An 18,748-nucleotide genomic window follows, 5' to 3' on the forward strand; every position below is an offset into this window, starting at 1 on the left:
AAGCCGCGTCAGGGATGTGGATCTGAAAAAGAAACGGTAACCACACAGGAACAGTAGCACTGCTTTGACGCAGGGTGCCACCAGTCTGCAAAACCGAGCGGAGAACTTGTGTACGCCATGGTATGAGGTACCGTGGAAATGTGTGTGGCTTTACGGCAAGTTTAGGTTTTATACATCGCAATTTGAGCGTGGAAACGTTCGTAAGCAACATTTCTGTGCGTACGCACAATTTATACATGAGGCCCCTGGTCTGTTTACTTTTATTTTTCCTGCTAATTTCAACTCATGCATAACAGTTCCATAGGTTAATCAACAACGTTTAAAGAGGCTTTATTATTGAGAGTGGGCATGTACATCGATTTTATTGGTTCAGTAATGTAGGAATGATTGTAAAGTTCTCACTGAGCTGTCTCTCAGATCTCGTATTTTCTGGCATTTTCTTCATCTCTGTGGATCTTCCTTTGCCATATCTTAGTTCCTCGCTCAAACCACCACTGCAATCACCCTCCCTGCCTAACACATTCAGTCTCTACTCACCACCTCAGTATCACCTATTGTAGAAGATGCCATCCAGTGTGCATTTCCACTCTGACAGATATCACAAGTTCCACCGTGCAGACTACATTACTATCGAAAGATCTCTCATGCCTTTGGCACACAGAGGAAATGTAAGAGTTCGAAAGCAGAAATGGAGGTTGTTCAGTTGCACTGTTCATGAAAAAGCCTCTTTTCAAAGGGTTGATGGGTGGCAAAGCAATCCTACTGTCTTCTTCAAAATAAAATTTTTGTATAAATTACGTGATGTTTCTATGTTTTTTCAGCATTGTTTTTTGTTTATACTGATTTTTTATTTCATGCTACTTTATATTTGTAAGGCTGTTGATGCAATGTTCTGGATATTCTCTGATTCCTTTCTTTTATAACGTATCACTCCATGGTTGTGTGGTTTTAATAATTCAAGCACGTTTTTGCTGGCTGCATTTTTGGGTCCTCTTGTCCATTGTAGGCAGGAATTTCTGATATTTCTATTTCCAATAAGTGTAGAGAAAAAAAAATCATAATCTTTGCTGAATCAGAAACTCCAGCACTCCTTGTGGTGTTGGGGCCTGTTCAACTCTGAACAGTTTCACACGTGCCAGTATATAGTATATATTTAAAAGTGTACTGTATACATTTGTAATTAATAAGATTAGTATATATTGAGAAACCCCACTTTTATAAAAAAATCTTTCATATTCAGTTGTGATATTTTGACATGTGAGCATTTTTATCCAATTAAATGAGTACTGTAATGATCTTTATGTTTACTCACATAATAAAGGCTAAACACATTAATATAATTACATGTTAGAAGATGGGTTTTAATTTTAAATTAAATACAATATTTAATGCAACTTATATCATTTCAATATTTTATACAGCAAACACTATTAAACAGTGCTTTATATAGCAAAAAGCAGTAAATTACTGTATATTTATAGATAAAGAGATAAATTAAACATTATTAGAACAATTTAAAAAATACATGGGCTTTATACAGGTATTACATTACCAGGTATACAAAACTTCTTTTTCCTTTCATTGAAATTTATACTTGAGTCAGAAGTGAAACATGCTGGGTGTCACCCCAGCATTCGTAGAGCCTGCCTACAGGAGAGGACATGTAAGAAGTCCAAGCCCTGCGAGATGGTTAACAGACATACTTTAGCTAAGTGGATTACAAAGCCAGAAACGATGTGTTGAAGACGTGGAGAGGCTCAGCACGGTTTTATCCAGCTTCAGGTTTAATGACAAGGAAGCTGTAAATGGAGATCAATAACTGAAGGTTTCTGCGTTTGGGGAGGTAATGATATCCAGGGCCTTTTGATGACAGCAGGTAAAGTGTCACCCTCCTGCAAATGATGGTGACAGTTAAAGCCATATACGGAATGAGTATGTCACTGGGGAGTGACATGGTGTTGGTGTTTAGAGCCAGTGGTCTGCCAACCTGGCCAGTTCACATTCACATTCTACATAGCTGGGCCTGCATATGGTGACAGACGACTAGAATTCTTTATTTGATTAATATTATTTATAGAATTCTGCCCTCCACAGAAAATAATAAAATATCACACTTCTTTACATTGGTCCAGTAATTTCTGATTTCTTAATGGCTCATAGTTTACTCTGCAACAGTTTGCACTTTTTCCGTTTGTTTGCATATAATGTGAAACGCTGCAGCTCACTTCTCCTGCTCCATGCAATCGAAGATGGTAGGTGATATAACGTTCATGTCGGTAAAAATGAAACAAGATCCAAACAACTTAACTTATGTAAAAAGGCTTACAAGATGACTCGATCACACTGCAAGCTGCAGTGACTAAATATGTGCTCAGTAGTTCTGTTACACTAAAAGCAGCTTCACGGATGCATTATCTACAGATTTTAACGATTTACTATTTCTCTGACACTGTAATTAATCTGCCGAGCACCACGATGATCCACTATGTGTCACGTTTGGATGAAGCCAACAATTTTAGCATTAAAAAATACTGCATTTAAGAATTTTGAACCATAGTTAGCCACAAACCCTCTAATAGCACACGAGTCTTTTCATCACTTGAGTCGGAATCTGATGTCTTTGAAAGCAACTTCAGCCACACAATGTTATAAAATGGCATTAATAAAACATGTTTTATGTACACCACAGATACATGTAGTTACATTCTGTTATTTTTGAATATGACTCTCAGTTACAGAAGTATGTAAAAGGCAAATTTTGATAACAAAGTGAATAGAAAATTCTAAAATGCTCCAACTTTCAAACCAGCTAACCAAGTCACTGAATGCACCTGAATGTTATGCCACACATACGTTTTCTTACTTGTTGAAATTTACAGCAAGCTGTATACATCTGTTCCTGTTAACATGGTCCATGTCTCCTGTATCATCTATGATTTAAATAGTGATGCTGTTTAAACTGGCAAAGCAAAAGTGTAGTAATGACAAAAAAAAAAATATTACATGTTACTCTCAGGTCTGTCCCAGTTATTAGACATTTTATATTAAATCCCTACTAAGAAGTGCTTACCACTTTGCAAGTTCGGTGTGAACTTTTGTCAAATTAAATACAGGGTGTGATAGTAAAAAAACTATTTTCCAAATGAGTATTGGCAGAACCACCGCCATCATTGGATACCTTGAGAGATACACCTTCATTTGTTGAAAGTGGACTCTGGCCACAAAGTAAATGTGCTGGGAGGCAGATATCAACAAGTGCTGGACTGTAGTTGTTCTGTTAAATCAATAGCACCCCCTCTGGTAAGTTTGCGTGTCTTACTGAGATCCTGTCCGCAACGCTGATAGATAAGAGAGAAGCCAGAGTCCAGCTGGCTGGTAATGTCTTGAAGGTGACAGTCCAGAGATAGTAGGCGCATGTCTCCTTCAGAACGTAGAAAGAGGCCGTAACTGTCGGCCTCTGAGATTCCAAATTTCTGAGCACATTTTTCCATAAAAGATTCCACGGAGTCTGTTTTTTTCAGGACCACCATTTTCACCACGCTGGTATCGGCCTCCGTGTAGACAACGTGCAGGAATTTCTGCAATAAAGGAAAAAATATTTCTTATCATGCTTAGAATAAAAATAAGCAAGACATACAAACTAAGTAGGTAAGTCTTAACCAAAAAGTAAACGACAATTTGAATTTTTACTTTTGAGAATCCGTTGCATTCAGCACTACAGAGGATTTTTCTTGTGAGAATTAGACAGGGAAGCCTGCAACCTTCCCCATGCTCTTGTTACCGTCATTGGAAGCATATCTATGCCCCATATATTTAATTCATAAATAATAAACCTAATGTCCGATTTTGTAAACATCTGTTAAATGTACAGACTTTACATTACCCTTCGCAAATTACACACCATGGTGTCATGGTCTTTGCAGAGTTCTGCCCCTGATCTCAGTCTCTTGTATTATTATGTAATTATTTTGTAATATTTGTTCATTTAATGTTCTACATTTGATAGTTTGTTTTGCCTTTATTGTTTTAAATTAATTTGGAATTGGCATTGCCTAAGGGCTAAATAAAACCTCAGCATGCCTCAGTCACACTACTGCTATATTAGTTTCTGACTTCATTTGTTACTCTTCAAGTTTGTGCCTTTCCATTTATGACTTTGGAGTAAGAAGCTTTTTGAACCTTTGCATTTGTTTCTTCAGTATTCATTTCAGTATTATTTTTCAAAGCTACGTTATTGTGAGACGGGGGCTTTTACAGTTCCCTCCTCTGTTTTGTTGCCTTATTTATGCCGCAGTACTTTACTACGTGTACACCTGAATTGCAGCACATGGACTTTTGTCCTGACATCTTCTGCCATCTCTGCTGTCTTGGTGTTCCCAGCACATTTACTTGCATGTACATGTACTCATTTTCTTCTCCTGTTTTGATATTTGGTCTTAAATTTATAACTCAATTTTTTGATGTTGTCCATTATATCTCCCCCATTACCTGAAATTCTTATTCTGGTAGACCCCTCTGTCATGGCTTATGGGCACCAATGTAATAGTTGATTATAATGTTCTACTTGTTTCTGAATAACAGTGACCCTAATTGTTGTGTGTGTGTGGAGTTTGTGTGTTCTTCCTATCTCTGAGCAGGTTTTTCTCCCATATTCCCAAATACATACAGTTTAAGTTAACTGATCATTTTAAATTGGACCCAGTAGAATATAGGATTTGTTTTTGATTGAGTCCGAATGGAATGGCACCATGACCTTGGCTGTTTCCAGCCTTCATCTCTGTCAGGATAAAGCCAAGTAATACTAACTTTAAAGGAACACCTGATCATACCTATGGAGTAATGAGAGCAGGATGTACAAGATGTTATTCCTGGAATCGATTCTGTAAACCTGACGTTACATGGAACTTAGAGTCCAATTGACCAGTTACAGCATACCATTCAGTCACCTGAACACACTGCCGCACCCCAAATAGCCATTCATCAAAACTGGCTTAAAAGAAAATATTCCCATGAGCATATCTAGCGTTTCAGAATTGTAATAAGAGTGCCAGATTTGTTTACAGTTTTTTTGATCTGTTCTCAAGCTATTCATGAGACGCAAGCTCAGAGGCACAAGAAATAAGCGAATTTCTAACATATCTAAATCCGTCAAACCCTTTGAATTTTTGATGTTAAAATGTTTTTTCCTTTCATAAATGACAAAATAATGGAAAGTATAAATATTTATTGTATCCCTAATTGTATTCATCTATTTTTTTCCTATTTCTTTCTTAATTCGTTTAATTATATGTTAGTTTTAAGCATCATTATAATGTAGTGTTTAGCACCGCTGCTTTGTGTCTCCTGTATTTAAGTTTCAGCCTATTTGGTGTTTTTGTGATAAGGACAAAAGCAACTTTACTTTTCCCAGATGTGTGTGAGTGTGTGATGTGCCCAGTGTTAGCTTCTGCTTTGCACCCAATGCTATGGAGGTTCAACTCCTGTGACCAAAACAATTTTGTAAAAAACAAAATCCATATTATTTGTTATAGGAACTTAAAATTTTATATTAAGGATGTTCAAAGAAACCGACCCTCAAATTTTCTACACAATATTAACAACTTCATGTACAGCATGGCCATCGTGACATTCACTGTTTACCTGGCTGTCCCGTGTAGCTCTTAAATTGTTTGCTTCAGTCCCCCTGCGTTTTGACCACTGCTTGATAGATTCGCGCATCTCCTGTGTGAGTATACGTTTGGGCTGAACTTCAGGGGGTGATTGTATTAGGCACAAACTGGCATACACACTTGTTAGGTAGTAGCCACCTGCAGAATAGTGAAAATGATATAAGGAACAAAGGATCAGTACAGTCTTGGGCAGCGGCGGCTCGTAGCTAAAATAAGTGGAGGTGCTGCTCCAGAAAATTTTTAGCCTTTGTTTTAAATTGTGTAAAAGGAAACAAACATGTATAAAAAGAAAATTTATTCAGAAACCGAAAAAAAATGAATCAAATAGAATAGCTGGAAGCAGGATAATAATCTAATTCTACACTTTATCACATTCAAGAATATGGTACACGGTTTTTAAGCACAACACACGCGGAGTAAAAGAAAAAACACTACCTTCCACCAGCGCGCCAGGGTCTGCACTGCGGGAGCGACAGTGCTCTCTCTCCCTCGCAGCCTCGCGTGCAGCTGCCTATGTGCGCATGCGCACAACAGCCAAACACCACACCGCTGGAACTGTGAAGCGCACAGTTCCATACAAAGATTTTTGTATCTTTTTCATAAACTGGGGGATGGCTACTGACATTAAGCTTAAGGATTATATATTGTACAAGTATAAAGAAAGAATTAAAGAAAAAAGGACTCATTATATTAAATGTTATCGATAATATCAAGTGGAAATAGGGGGTGCTGCAGTTCCACAGTGCCTATACGCGAGCCGCCACTGGTCTTGGGCTTTAACCTGTGCACCCTAAACATGAGCTGTTGCTTACCTTCGCCTGTCAATAGGGAGGGCTCGAGTAACTCCATCATGTACTCCACTTGCTGAGGAAGGTCAGGCATGTTACATTGCACTAGGACATAGGACAGAGCTGGCAGAAACTCATCGGCTCCATGGTCACTCCCTGGAAGAGATAAATTGTGACGTGAGAAATCACACAAAGCAGTAGTCAAAGTGAACATGAAGCTGTTGTAGTTCTTATTGTTGACAAACCCCTCGATAAATTGCAGTCATGGACCACAAACTAAAACTGCTCCTAGAGATAAAGAGGTTTTAAAGGTAAATACAACACCATTTCTCCTTCAGTGTGGACATAAAAAGTGATAGCTTAATTGTTCTACCAATTCATCTGGGATGTGTAAATGTGAATTACCCATAATCTTTAGGAATCCAGATAGACTCCTGATGTGCACTTTTCTGCTACTAAACAAAAATGTACACCGCTTATTTAATATAATGCCCTTTTTAATCGTTTACAAGTACTTAGCCACAGTACAATTGTCAGAGATGAGTTCTACTTTACCTTGTAGCTGTCCATATATAATATTATGATTCCAGTTCGAGTAATGTTTGTCTGACAGACGGGGGCTCTCCTTTCACAGATTGTATACTTGCAACGTGTTATTGAGGTCACGACACAGAGGGAGTGTTAGATCGGACAAATCAGAGTTTCACCTTCACTCTAGTGGCACAGGAATGGGCATGGTGGATGTCAAGAACCTATCAATACTCACAAAGTGTTTGCAAGCCATGTTAGATCTGAGGAATCAGCATTTCACTTCCAACATTTTACTGCAGCATTAGGGAATGGCAGGTAGCAAGCAAGCAAGCGCCTTTCAGGACGTACTAACTGATTGCTGGTCAGCATGTACTGTGGACACATCATATGGGTGATGTGTAATCTTATGAAACAACACCCCTTCCCTTTGACATTTTTACAACCACAAAAATGTTAACACCATGGTGATCTTTTAATGTCGTATTTTTGATGCCATCAGTCATTTTATTGAATAATCTCATCCTTAACTGTCTTCATATATACTTTTACAGTTGGAAAACAGTTTCTAGCCAAAAGTGAAAGAAGCTAGTACGGGTACATATCTCAAACCAATGAGCAGTATCAACTAAAAGGCACAGCAGTAAACCACCAGGGAGAGACATAAGCTAGAAGGGTGTCTGTGACCGGGAGCTGTTATATACTACAGTATACAGCAGAAGAACGACAGTATAAGAAATGTAGTCAACTTGGAGAATCATGCATAGAGACTGGTCAGACATGACAGATGTAGCACCACTCACCAGATCCAGACCTCATGGCAGTGTATATGCACTTGCAGGCTTGTAACAGCAGGATGATCTTGTCAATAGGAGAATAGGCCTTCTGCATGGTGGTGAGCTTCTGACGAACTCTTTCAATTCCATGGGAGTTTGGGACTGGCACTTTAACCTCAAAGCGCTTTAGAGCTCCTTGCTGGCTCATTTGCATACTGTTCTTCATCATCTGCAGGGAACCATCATTGGTGTGAAATGTCCTCAGACGTGTGTCAATGTGAGCCTTCAAGGGCTTAAGGATGCAGCGGTAGAGGGCCTTTTCAAGCACAAACTCTGTTGAAGGAAAATGACAGTGATGAACATCTGAATGGCAGGGTTTCCTTTATCGGTTTGTCTTTATCACCTGAGCCTATTTTGATACAACTGCTGTAACAAGTAAATCAACCAAATCAGACTTTTTCTTCATTAGTCGCCTTAACTAGGAAATCTTCAATCAGCAGCACCATCATTTTGCATACAACACTATACGGCTCATTCTTCACTATCATAAAACATAGGAGAAGTTTTGATAAGGGCAGGCCATAGTCCATCATTTTCCACTTCCCTGATGTTTATGCAATACCATCAGCATCTGACGGTTCCAAAGGTGCTTCTTTCAAATACACTCCTTGGTAACATGTTGCATGTATTAGCCATTTTCATTATAAAAAAAATATTTCCTGGAGTGGAGCACAGGTTAGTGCTGCTGTCTCACACCTGAACTGTCCCTGGTTTGAATCTTGACGCTGTCTCAGGCCTGTGTGGGTTTTCATCCAACATTCTAAAAATGTGACTTAAGTTAATTGTCAGACTGTCAACTGGCCTTGAATGAGCGAGTGTGGTGAGTGTGCCATGTAATCAACACAAAGTTGGCTCCTGCTCTTATAACCGTTTGGATCAGGTCCTTATCAGTGAACTCATCTAACAGTTCATCTAACAGTTTTTGTGATTAGCAGAAGCTCCTTTCAAATGGAATGAAACATAGAGGTGCTAATGGGAGTGTAATTTACAACACTGAATTAAAGATGGATTAAGACCCCCACAGGCCTCTGGATGATTTAATGACTAGAGCTCCCTAACAGAGACATGATCTTATTTTTAATAATTCATTTCATCTCGTTCAGGGTTAGGGTTTCTGTTGTTGTAAGTTGAAAGGGCCACTTGCCATCAAGGACCCTAGAGTGTGGACCCGGAATTCCCTGATGGTATTGACAAGTGTCTTTGGTAAATGGGAAATAAAAAAAATTAAAAGTCACTTAAATATACTGTCGCAGGAGGCTGGGGGACAGACCTGGCCAGGACGCCTGGAAGGACCGGGAGGTGGCGTATTCATCCTCCGGGCCACAAGGGGGCAACCGCCCTGGATCGGGAGAGGACCAAGGTAGAGGAACAAGGAGGCTCAATCCCGTTGGGGCCCGTGGCCACTGCCAGGGGGTGCCCTGAGCCTCAGGGAGCCCAGGAAACATGTACTTCCACCACACCTGGGAAAATGGAGGATGATACTGCCAGACACACCAGGAAGTGCTGCTGGAAGAACATCCGGGTGAGAATAAAAGGGGCCGCCTCCCCCTAATCAGGGAGCTGGAGTCGGGAGTGGGAGCAGGACGAGGCTCCCGTGGAGAGAGGAAAGGTGGCCCACGGACAGAGAGAGAGAAGTCCGGAGGAAAGGTGATTGGTGTTGCTGTGCGGGACTGTGTCTTGTGCAGAGAAAGAAAAATAAATGTGTGTTTTGTATAAAAATGTGGTCTCCGACTGGTGGTGTCTGGGCATGTCTCACAATACCTGTAAATTTCTAAAATGTTAAAGAATATATCTGAAACCCCTTCCCTTATTTTGTAACATACATTTCAAATGCCATGGTGTCAGATGTGGTGCTGTGTGTGCACCTAGCAATGACATATATGACAATAGTTGCATTGAACACTGAGGCCAGTGAAATCATCAGTGATCAACAACTGCGAAGAAAATTAAAGCAAATTATGAAAATGTATTCTACATTATAAATTGACAGAAGTCAAAGAAAAGTTGAGCAGGTTAAACTTTCGATCCTGACGCCTGCGTTGCACCCATTTCTCCTGGGATGGGCTCCCACCATAGCAACCCTGAGTGCCATTACGCAGACAGAAGCACAGAGTATGACAAGTTTAGGCTTTTACGCTGTAGATAATGGAAGACCCTGGACCAAGCTGGCCATTGTTGTGGATTCCCTGCTGTCTTCCAGATAATGACTGGATGACAGGTTTGGATTATTAACGTAATTCCTAATGAACAAAATGAGATGGATGATCTACAGTATTCTTACTCCCAACTCCAGAGTTTTGGGTTTGAATCCTAGCCTGGCCACTCTTTGTGTGAAGTTGGCATGTTGTCCTGTTTGAGTTTTCTTCACATATACAGATTATTTTAATTATTTTATTTGGTGGCCTCATGTTAACAGCTGTTCGTGTACCCAGTGGTGGACTGATGACCCAGCATGCCTGTTAAGTTAATTGGTGCTCCACACAGGTTTGTTATGAATTTAGCTGCTAGTAAATCTGGTTGTTAACTGATATCCTTTGTTACATGGTAGTTATTATTTTATAACATACTAAGGGGCTTCACCCCCTGCTCACTTTGCTCGCCAACCCCCAGCCTGCACTATGCGCCAGCCACTTCGCATCTCTGCTGCTCGCGTTGTGAAGAGGTGGGCTGAATGCACCCCAAGGAGACGCGATCGCTCCTCCTAAACCCCCTCTTAAATGGTGATACAATGGGAAACAAATACAGGTTTGTTTTTTTTACCTCCTCTTTGCTCGATCAGTAGCTGCTGCTGCTGTGTTGCGTGATCTGCATCTCGTGTGGCACTTCGAACATTTAAAAGTCTGTACAGCAGCTGTCCTTTTGTCTCACTGCCTTGTCTCTCTTCTACCCCAGACATCCTCTACTCCTGTTGGGGGTCCCGTTCCCGGGGCACACCCCTATGAAGAGGAAGATTTTCTATTCTTTTAATTGAGAGACGGAACTGTCCCCTCCGACTACACATGGAGCTCGATTCACTCCTGAAAGAGTCTTATGTTTGTTTGAAGTGTCTGAATAACATTTCTGTCTCTAAAATCTCCTGTGTATCTGTGGAACTCTGTGACCCAAGCGTGACAGCGTATCTGGATTTCACTTTCACCAAAAATAAATCTTTTAATTCTCACAGATAGGCCTCTTCATTGGGAAGAAACACTACTTTTCCCTGATCGCAACACGAATTAAACGATCTACAAGTCTCTGACTTAAAGTTTAAATCCGAACAATATATTCAATCTCTTTTCGCTGTTCCGTTAGTTCACCGAGTAATAATTTCCGCGCTAAGGCGATCTTTACTATCTTTTTTTTTTTTAAACTTTCAAATTTTCGTACTTCCATTATCTCTAACCTGCTCTGCATGAGTACCGTGCCAATGTTTTTGAATTCTTTATGATGTTCTACTTTGTCATCTACTCTTTGTCTTTTATTTTCGGCCCCGGGTGTGGTTAAATCTCTTGGCACAAAGTCTCATCTTGCAGGACTTGAAAGTATCTCTCTGAGAAAATCACGTCTCGTCTCCTTCCAAGATTTTTTTTTTTATAATAGAGCACACAATGACAAAAGAACCAAAAGTAGACATTAAAGACTTCAAAAGCAAGTGTCATACCGTTATCCTCATCTGGAAGAAGTGTTTCAATGGGTGGCTCCAGCTCCCCACACTCCAGCAGTAAGCTCTTGGCCTCATTGATGAACCCTCGCACAGCCTGCAGCATAGCTCCACTGGAGGCATATTCCTCACGGCTCTCCCTCTGCAGAGTTAGAAAGTCTTGTACCAGCATGCCAAACGTTGTCCTCCGGTCCCGGGATAAATCCTCTACCAGTCGGGCAATTCGCTTTTCTGGAGCAAAGAAGGAATAGAGCACCTCACTCATCTTTCGCAATGCAGACAGGTGGGGGCGGTGTCTGGGAGTTGGCGGAGTTGGAGAACTGGTGCCACGGGTGAGAGGGGGTCTCTCCACACTCTCTTCTACTTCCTCCAGACTACTCAGTGAGCTGCAGCTGTCCAGTTCATTCAGAGATGGGGCCTGTCCTTGATCTAACATCAGGACTAAATCTTCATCTCCGGGAATAGCAGGTGGCAGCTTTTCAGGAACATCTTTATTACTTTCCTGTGGTAGAACCAGGTAAATACTATAAGTAAACAGGAAATTGTACTGGCATTTTTATGGGTTCATAAATGAGTCAACCCATACTAGAAATTAGCCGTTGTAATAAGAAAGCATTCTGTTTTGTCTCTCCGCAAACAAAATAATATCAGCAGTATCCATGGAAAAATGGCATGCTTATTGTTTAATGCACAAAAGGGAGGATTGTTCATAGGGCAGCCTCAAATGAATAAAGACTAGATAAAACAAAATACAACCTGCTACTTCTCTAGGCCTTCCTAGACATGTAGTTTGTGTCCAGTGGTATGATGTCTCCATTTACCACCTCATAGTGCCACAAAGCTCTCTCTTCCTCACCTCCCATCTCTCTTCCTTGCCTCCATTAAACTCATTTTATGGCAGTGGCCTTAAAACTCCATACCAGGGTAACCTTCAGCAGGGTCCAGGAATCACTGTGGGTTAGGGGCGACCTCTTGAATCTATTGGTCCATTATATCAGAGAGCCCTCTAGTGGCTGCTGAGCTCCTGCCATCCCTGAGTTTTTACCAATGAATAAATGGATAGCAATCCAAGGCATATTTGAATTTATGTTCCTACATGTTCATCAGAATTGTACCAGCAATCTCTCTCCATTTTTTCATCTGCTCAAATCTGCTGGAACCCTATGAGCTGCAATGAGCACAATCCTTACACAGCAAAACAATGTCAGTCAACTTTAGAGGAAGAAATGTGAGTCTGAATTCAAAATCTGACACCCGAGTAGTACAGGCTTAAACACTGCCTGCTGAACAATATACTGGATTGCTTTTTTATTACCTGTTGAAGAATTTTGGGCATTTGATAGTCTTCCTCCTCAGCAGTCGGTGAAAGAGCCAACCCTTTGGGAAATCCAGTCACGTCCCCTAGGTTGTGACTGGTCTTTCTTTCAAAGGCAACACAGGGCAGCATGTACTCTGAGTCTTCTTCACTACGTGTCGCTGGATTTCCTCTCCCAGCCGAGCTTTTTTCTTTTTTTAGCAGAGGAGGTGGGGGAGGTGGCATAGCAGGCGGGGAAAGGGGGCTCGAGTTCTCGGTGGAAACGCGCACCTTGAAGCTTCGTTTGAACTGGTTGCGCTTCAGCAGAGCACCTTTGCCTTGTTGTTCTTGCAAAAAGAGAGGATTGATGAAACAGAGGGCCCCCTGTCCTGTGCCACAGTCTAATTCAAAGGGACTGCGCGTATGGAGCTGACAGAATTCACTAAATACGGTGGTGTTCTCCTGAGGAGTGCAGCAGTCTGCAGGATGAATAGGGGGCAGGTCTGGAGGACTTGGGGCACTGCGTGGTCCTCGGAAATTTAAGGGCGAGCTCCAAAATTCTGCAAAGGTAAAAAGTAAAAAGAACTTTGGTTATGAAAAAACCTACAGAGTGATTGTTCATCAGATGTCCAGCACACTGATCTTATGTGGGTTCCTATCAACATCTGCTGTGGTCATCAAGCTGCTTTTATAGACAGAGAGAACCTGATAGATAGATAGATAATAGTCTATCTATCTATCTATCTATCTATCTATCTATCTATCTATCTATCTATCTATCTATCTATCTATCTATCTATCTATCTATCTATCTATCTATCTATCTATCTATCTATCTATCTATCTATCTATCTATCTATCTATCTATGTTCTGAGCACACACCAGAATGACTAAAAAGGAAGACAATTAAAAAGAAAGAAAAGAAAACGTCTGACTTAGCAGTCACAGTCTCAGTGAGGCACTACACAGACATATTGGTGTTGGTGTCTTGATATACTTCTACTGAATAATTCATTGGCTGAACATCCTCAGTGTTAGTGCATCACAGAGAGATGATGTGCCACATTTTTCACTCAGTTTTGTTTTAATTCTCTCTTTCGCTCCGACCTCCAGGGTGTCCAGAGTGCATCCTGTAACCAAGCCTGCCCTTTTAATTAGCTGGTTTGTTTGGTGGGCCTCACTTGAAGTGATGTTACCAGCCCAGCACACCACAAGGTAGAAAATCACACTTGCCAGTATTATAGAGAAGATGTGAAGGATGTCAGTTCTCACATTAAAGGAACACAGTCTCCTAAGAAATAGAGCCTGCTCTGCACTTTCTTCTATAGTTCCTCTGTGTTCCAAGACCAGTCCAGCCTGTCATTGATGTGGACTCCCAAGTGGATCACCTCTACATCCACTCCTTGAATAGTAACCAGACATAGTGGCTGTTTAGTGTGGCAAAAGTCAATAACCATTTCCTTGGTTTTGCTGATGTTAAGATGCTGACAGTTCTCTTTACACCAAGAAACAAACTTCTCCACCTGACTCCTCTTCATCTAATCCCCTTTATCAATACACCCAATAAGTGCAGAATCATCTGCGAATTTCTGCAAGTGTCATGACCTGCTATTATATGTATCGTTTGAGGCGTACAGAGTGCAGAGACAAGTAGACAGGACTGTTCCTTGTGGAGCTCCAAGGTTGCTAACATCCATTTCAGAAACACAGTCCTTGAGTCTCACAAACTGTGGTCTGCCTGACAGATAGCCCCTTATCCAGGACACCATAGGCTCATCCACCTGCACATCAATGAGTTTACTTGTTGACAGACATAGCTGGACAGTATTGAAGGTGCTGGAGAAATCAAAAAACATGATTCTTGTAGTGTGGCCGGCTTTGTCTAGGTGAGAATAAGCCCCCCTGGAGCTGATGAATAGTTGCATCCCCAACTCCAGTCTTTGTCTGGTAGGTGGTGTGACAGTGGAAACCTGCAGGGTCAGCCATCCTATCTCTTAAGAGCTGTCAGTGAGTCCAGTCACGTTCAATTTCAGATTCATAGCATGGGTCAATACACAAAGAATTGTTAAATCCTTCATCAAAACTCAAATTAGAATCGTAAGTAAGAAAAAAACACCAACATTATTTTCCTAGTTTATTAAATCTTTTAAGTTGCTCCAGCAATACTTAGAAAATTTTCTCTTTAAAAGTCTTAAAAAGTTTGAACATTTGCTTAATATGAGCTGGCGATTTTATATATCATGGCTGCCATTATGTCATAGGTCACATGACACATTCATCAAATGATTAGCCACCATGCAGTACGATAGTGAAAAGACACACAAAATGTCGGTGCCCATGAAACCTAAGAATACAAAAAGGTGATGTGAGCACATCAGTGAAATACAAATAAATTTAGAAACAATTGTAAAACAAAAGTGCACAATGCATGGAAACAATGACAAAAGTAATAAGTTCATAATGTCTTCCTGACAGGTACTTCTGGGAAATTCCCAGCTCCTCTCAAGTCAGTGGAGGCACAGTATAGACGTGCTCCAGCGTGCCTTGGTCTTGCCCATGGCTGTACTTGACACACCTCCAAGGACACCTCTTGCTGGAAATAAATACATTTGATTTACTAATTAATGTTACCTTTTGCAAAAAGGTTGTAAGGTTTCCAAGATGGTTTGTCAAGAGGAGCCCATGCAATGTCCTTTGAATCGTTCCGTTTGGATATAAAGGGCAGCTGGCCAGTGGGGCAGGTCAAGTCGAATGCGGCCACCAAGCTGAGCAACAGCTAAGAGCAGAGATGACAGAGCAGAAATGAACAATTCATTCAGACCCAGCGGGGCTCTGTGAGTTGTTATCCATTCTTTCGATTTGCGTTGCTCCCTTTGTTTTTCCCTCTCCTCTGCGTGAATGAGTTAAACAAAACCATTTTGACTTTTGCTTGCTGTCTGACAAGCACCTTAAAGGTGTGTCACTGCTGCCAGGACAGCAGCCTGTGTCAATACACAAAAACAGTTTCGTTTAGAGATTGTCTTTACTAATTACGACTTGCCAGAAGGTGCCAGCCTTTTGATAAGGCGCCTTGGATGCATCAGGGATAAGAAAATACAAGCGTGTTGCATGCAAACAAGAAATGTACACAGCTGTATTAAATGGGTTATCTGGGCACTGCCCAGCAGTTAGTTTTCAAGTCAGTAAATTCACCACTTGCTCCATGTTGATTAAATCTGTAGAGAACAAAAAGAGCCTTGGCATTTCTGGCCATGTCAGTTAGCTTGCTTCAGGAAATCAGCACATTTTCTTGGAAAGAAGTCTACAGAGTTTGGATTAATTATTTGAAACTATTTTAATGATCAAACATGCCAGCAATTTAGTCATGCCTTCAGGATACGATTGCCAACTGGTCTGCCTGATTAATGGTAGCACTTCATTTAAGAGAGGGTAGACAAATGTTAAAGGGATTCTTAGCACAAATAAATGGCAGCACACGTCATTAGCGTTGATGGATTAGTGGTGATTATGGTTTCAAGGTTTTGTTTAATGATATTTACTTAAAAAGGTAACAGAGGCACCTCTGAGGTTCCATTCCTCTTTAGTGATCTCATCATCTTTCTTCTCAAAAGCTGTTATGTAACTAGACTAAAATCTGCCTGATTCTTAATGCCTTCTTGTCCATTTGGTTAAGAGCTGGTGGACGCCTGACTTTCCTGTCAATGACAGCATCTTTTGTTCAAATCGCCTGCTTTCAATTGAAACCTACAAGATTGGGAAGACCAAAGCACCCTTTGAAATGAAAACAAATGAAGTCTGCTGGTCATGAGTGTTTGGATAGCCCCAGTTACAGTAAAATCCCATTTAAACAGCAGAGATTGGCACTGCTGCCTCTAAGCTGCAGGAACCCGAGTTCAGTTTCTAATCCATGGACCGTCTGTGTGAACATGCCTGGCGTTCTGTCTTTAGGTACTTCAGTATTCCTTCTGCACAAACAGAGCAGGTTAACATACAATTCTGGATTAGCCCAGTAGGAGTGGACTGGGATCTCTCAGGAGTTCATTGCTGACTTGTTCCCAGTACTACTGGGATAGGCTTATGGATCCCTGGAACTCAGCTGCAGAAAGTGGATAGACAGTTGTTCCGTTCCATTAAGCAGTGTGTGGACTCCAGGGCCTCCAAGCCTATGTCAAGTCAAGTCAAGTCAAGTTGGGGAGCATGCACTGGGGGAAACACGCCACATGGCCATAGTGCCGTGACTGACACTCCCTCACAATGCAGGTTATGTGCCTCATTTGGGACTCCATGAGCAACCGCTCATTCGACACAAAGTCAAACCAATGGTACCCAAGGATTCTCTGAAGAGACACAGTGCCAAAGGAGTCCAGTCTTCATCTCAGGTCACTGGATAGCGTCCATGTCTTACAACCATATAGCAAGACAGGAAGCACCAGGACTCTAAACACTTGGACTGTTGTCCTTTTGTATAGATATCGGGAGCGCCACACACCCCTTTCCAGTGACCTCATGACCCCCCATGCTCTCCCAATCCGTCTACTGACTTCATAGGAAGAGTCACCAGAGACATGAATGTCATTGCCAAGATAAGTACACCTCTCAACATGGTCGACACTCTCTCTGCAGACAGACACACTGCCGATGGCTGTGCCCAAGAGGTCATTAAAGTCCTGGATCTTGGTTTTTATCCAGGACACTCGCAAGCACAGACACTCAGACTCCTCGCTCAATCTCTCGAGTGCCCCAATCAGAGCCTCCGTTGACTCTGCAAAGATCACAGCATCGTCAGCAAAGTCAAGATCCGTGAATCTTTCTTCACCAACAGATGCCCCACAGCCGCTGGACCCCACAACCTTACCCAACACCCAGTCCATACAAGCACTGAACAGAGTAGGAGCAAAAACACACCCCTGATGAACTCCAGAATCACCTGGGAAAAACACAGAGGTCCTGCCTCCACTCTGCACAGCACTCACAGTACCAGTGTACACGCCGGCCATGATATCCAGCAACCTCGAGGGGATCCCGCCAACCTTAGGATGTCCCACAGGGCAGCTCAATCAACTGAGTCGAACACTTTGCGAAAATCGACAAAGGCTGCAAAGAACCTCTGCCGATATTTGAGCATTTGGATAGGATTATTTTAAACTGTGAATTTTAAAAGAGAGCAAACGCCTTCCTTGTTCCCATTTGCTAGAGCAAACGCATGCACTCTCCTCCCTGAGCTTTTATGATTTTGACTTATCTGTTGAACCCATGTCCCATCTTGAGTGTGTACTCTCCATACTATTTCTTTAAGTACCCAATCATGTTTTTTGATTGAAATTGTCTCTTATTACGTGTTAAGCTGAGTGTCACACCATCGTTTTCACCTGACAAGACTTCTTCAGTGGCAGAAGTGATAATCCAACTTATATTTTAAAAGTCGTCCTGCACCGTTAGGCCTTTGAGAACAATTAAGTTTTTTCGTATTTTTACTAAGCACTCCCTATCCGAGTTGAGATCTTTTTTTATGAGTGTTTGGTGTTTGCTTCCTAACAATCTGAGCATTTCTTGCATTTTTTAAGGCTGTCGGAGGAATGGTTCAAATAGACGCCATTTTGGTGGTTGAACCAATCAGAGTGCTCTGTGTATATTCCGATCCTCCAACCGTTGTAAAGCTGTTTGAGTGTATTTTACTAAACTGTCTTTTTATATTTATAAAAATTAAACTCATTGCTAATATGTTTTATGCTAATAAGTGCTGAAAAACTGGGTTAGGTACGTCTAGCCCTGGGAACTGAGGGACAAATACCTCTCTGGGTGAGTACCCTTATAATTAGGTTAGGGTTAGAATTGTCAATAAAAAGATTGCAGTTTTCTCAAGAAGGACTCTTAAACTGATTTTAATTACACATGTATGAGAACGGAACCCGGGGCTGAGTTCAATCTGAATCATGCAAAGCTAGATTTATATTGAGACAAATCTAAACGCCTCGCCTTAGGATGAAATGGC

The 18,748-nt window shown here is 41.3% G+C and overlaps 1 protein-coding gene across 3 annotated transcripts in view; it reads right to left on the reverse strand.

The window, feature by feature from the left end:
• Positions 1–1,538: 1,538 nt before the first annotated feature.
• The window catches only part of rin1b (Ras and Rab interactor 1b), a 57,255-nt gene continuing 40,045 nt past the window's right edge, over positions 1,539–18,748 (reverse strand). For all 3 annotated transcript variants that reach the window (XM_028803290.2, XM_051922106.1, XM_051922105.1), the window contains 6 exons: positions 12,777–13,315; positions 11,462–11,963; positions 7,789–8,094; positions 6,482–6,613; positions 5,641–5,807; positions 1,539–3,578 (listed from right to left, as the gene is read on the reverse strand). In XM_028803290.2, coding sequence (XP_028659123.1) covers positions 3,249–3,578; positions 5,641–5,807; positions 6,482–6,613; positions 7,789–8,094; positions 11,462–11,963; positions 12,777–13,315 — 1,976 coding nt within the window. In that variant the 3' untranslated portion in view covers positions 1,539–3,248. The remainder of the gene's footprint in view (positions 3,579–5,640; positions 5,808–6,481; positions 6,614–7,788; positions 8,095–11,461; positions 11,964–12,776; positions 13,316–18,748) is intronic.

This window comes from Erpetoichthys calabaricus, chromosome 1, assembly GCF_900747795.2.
Source record: "Erpetoichthys calabaricus chromosome 1, fErpCal1.3, whole genome shotgun sequence".
In the NCBI taxonomy this organism is placed as follows: Eukaryota; Metazoa; Chordata; class Cladistia; order Polypteriformes; family Polypteridae; genus Erpetoichthys; species Erpetoichthys calabaricus.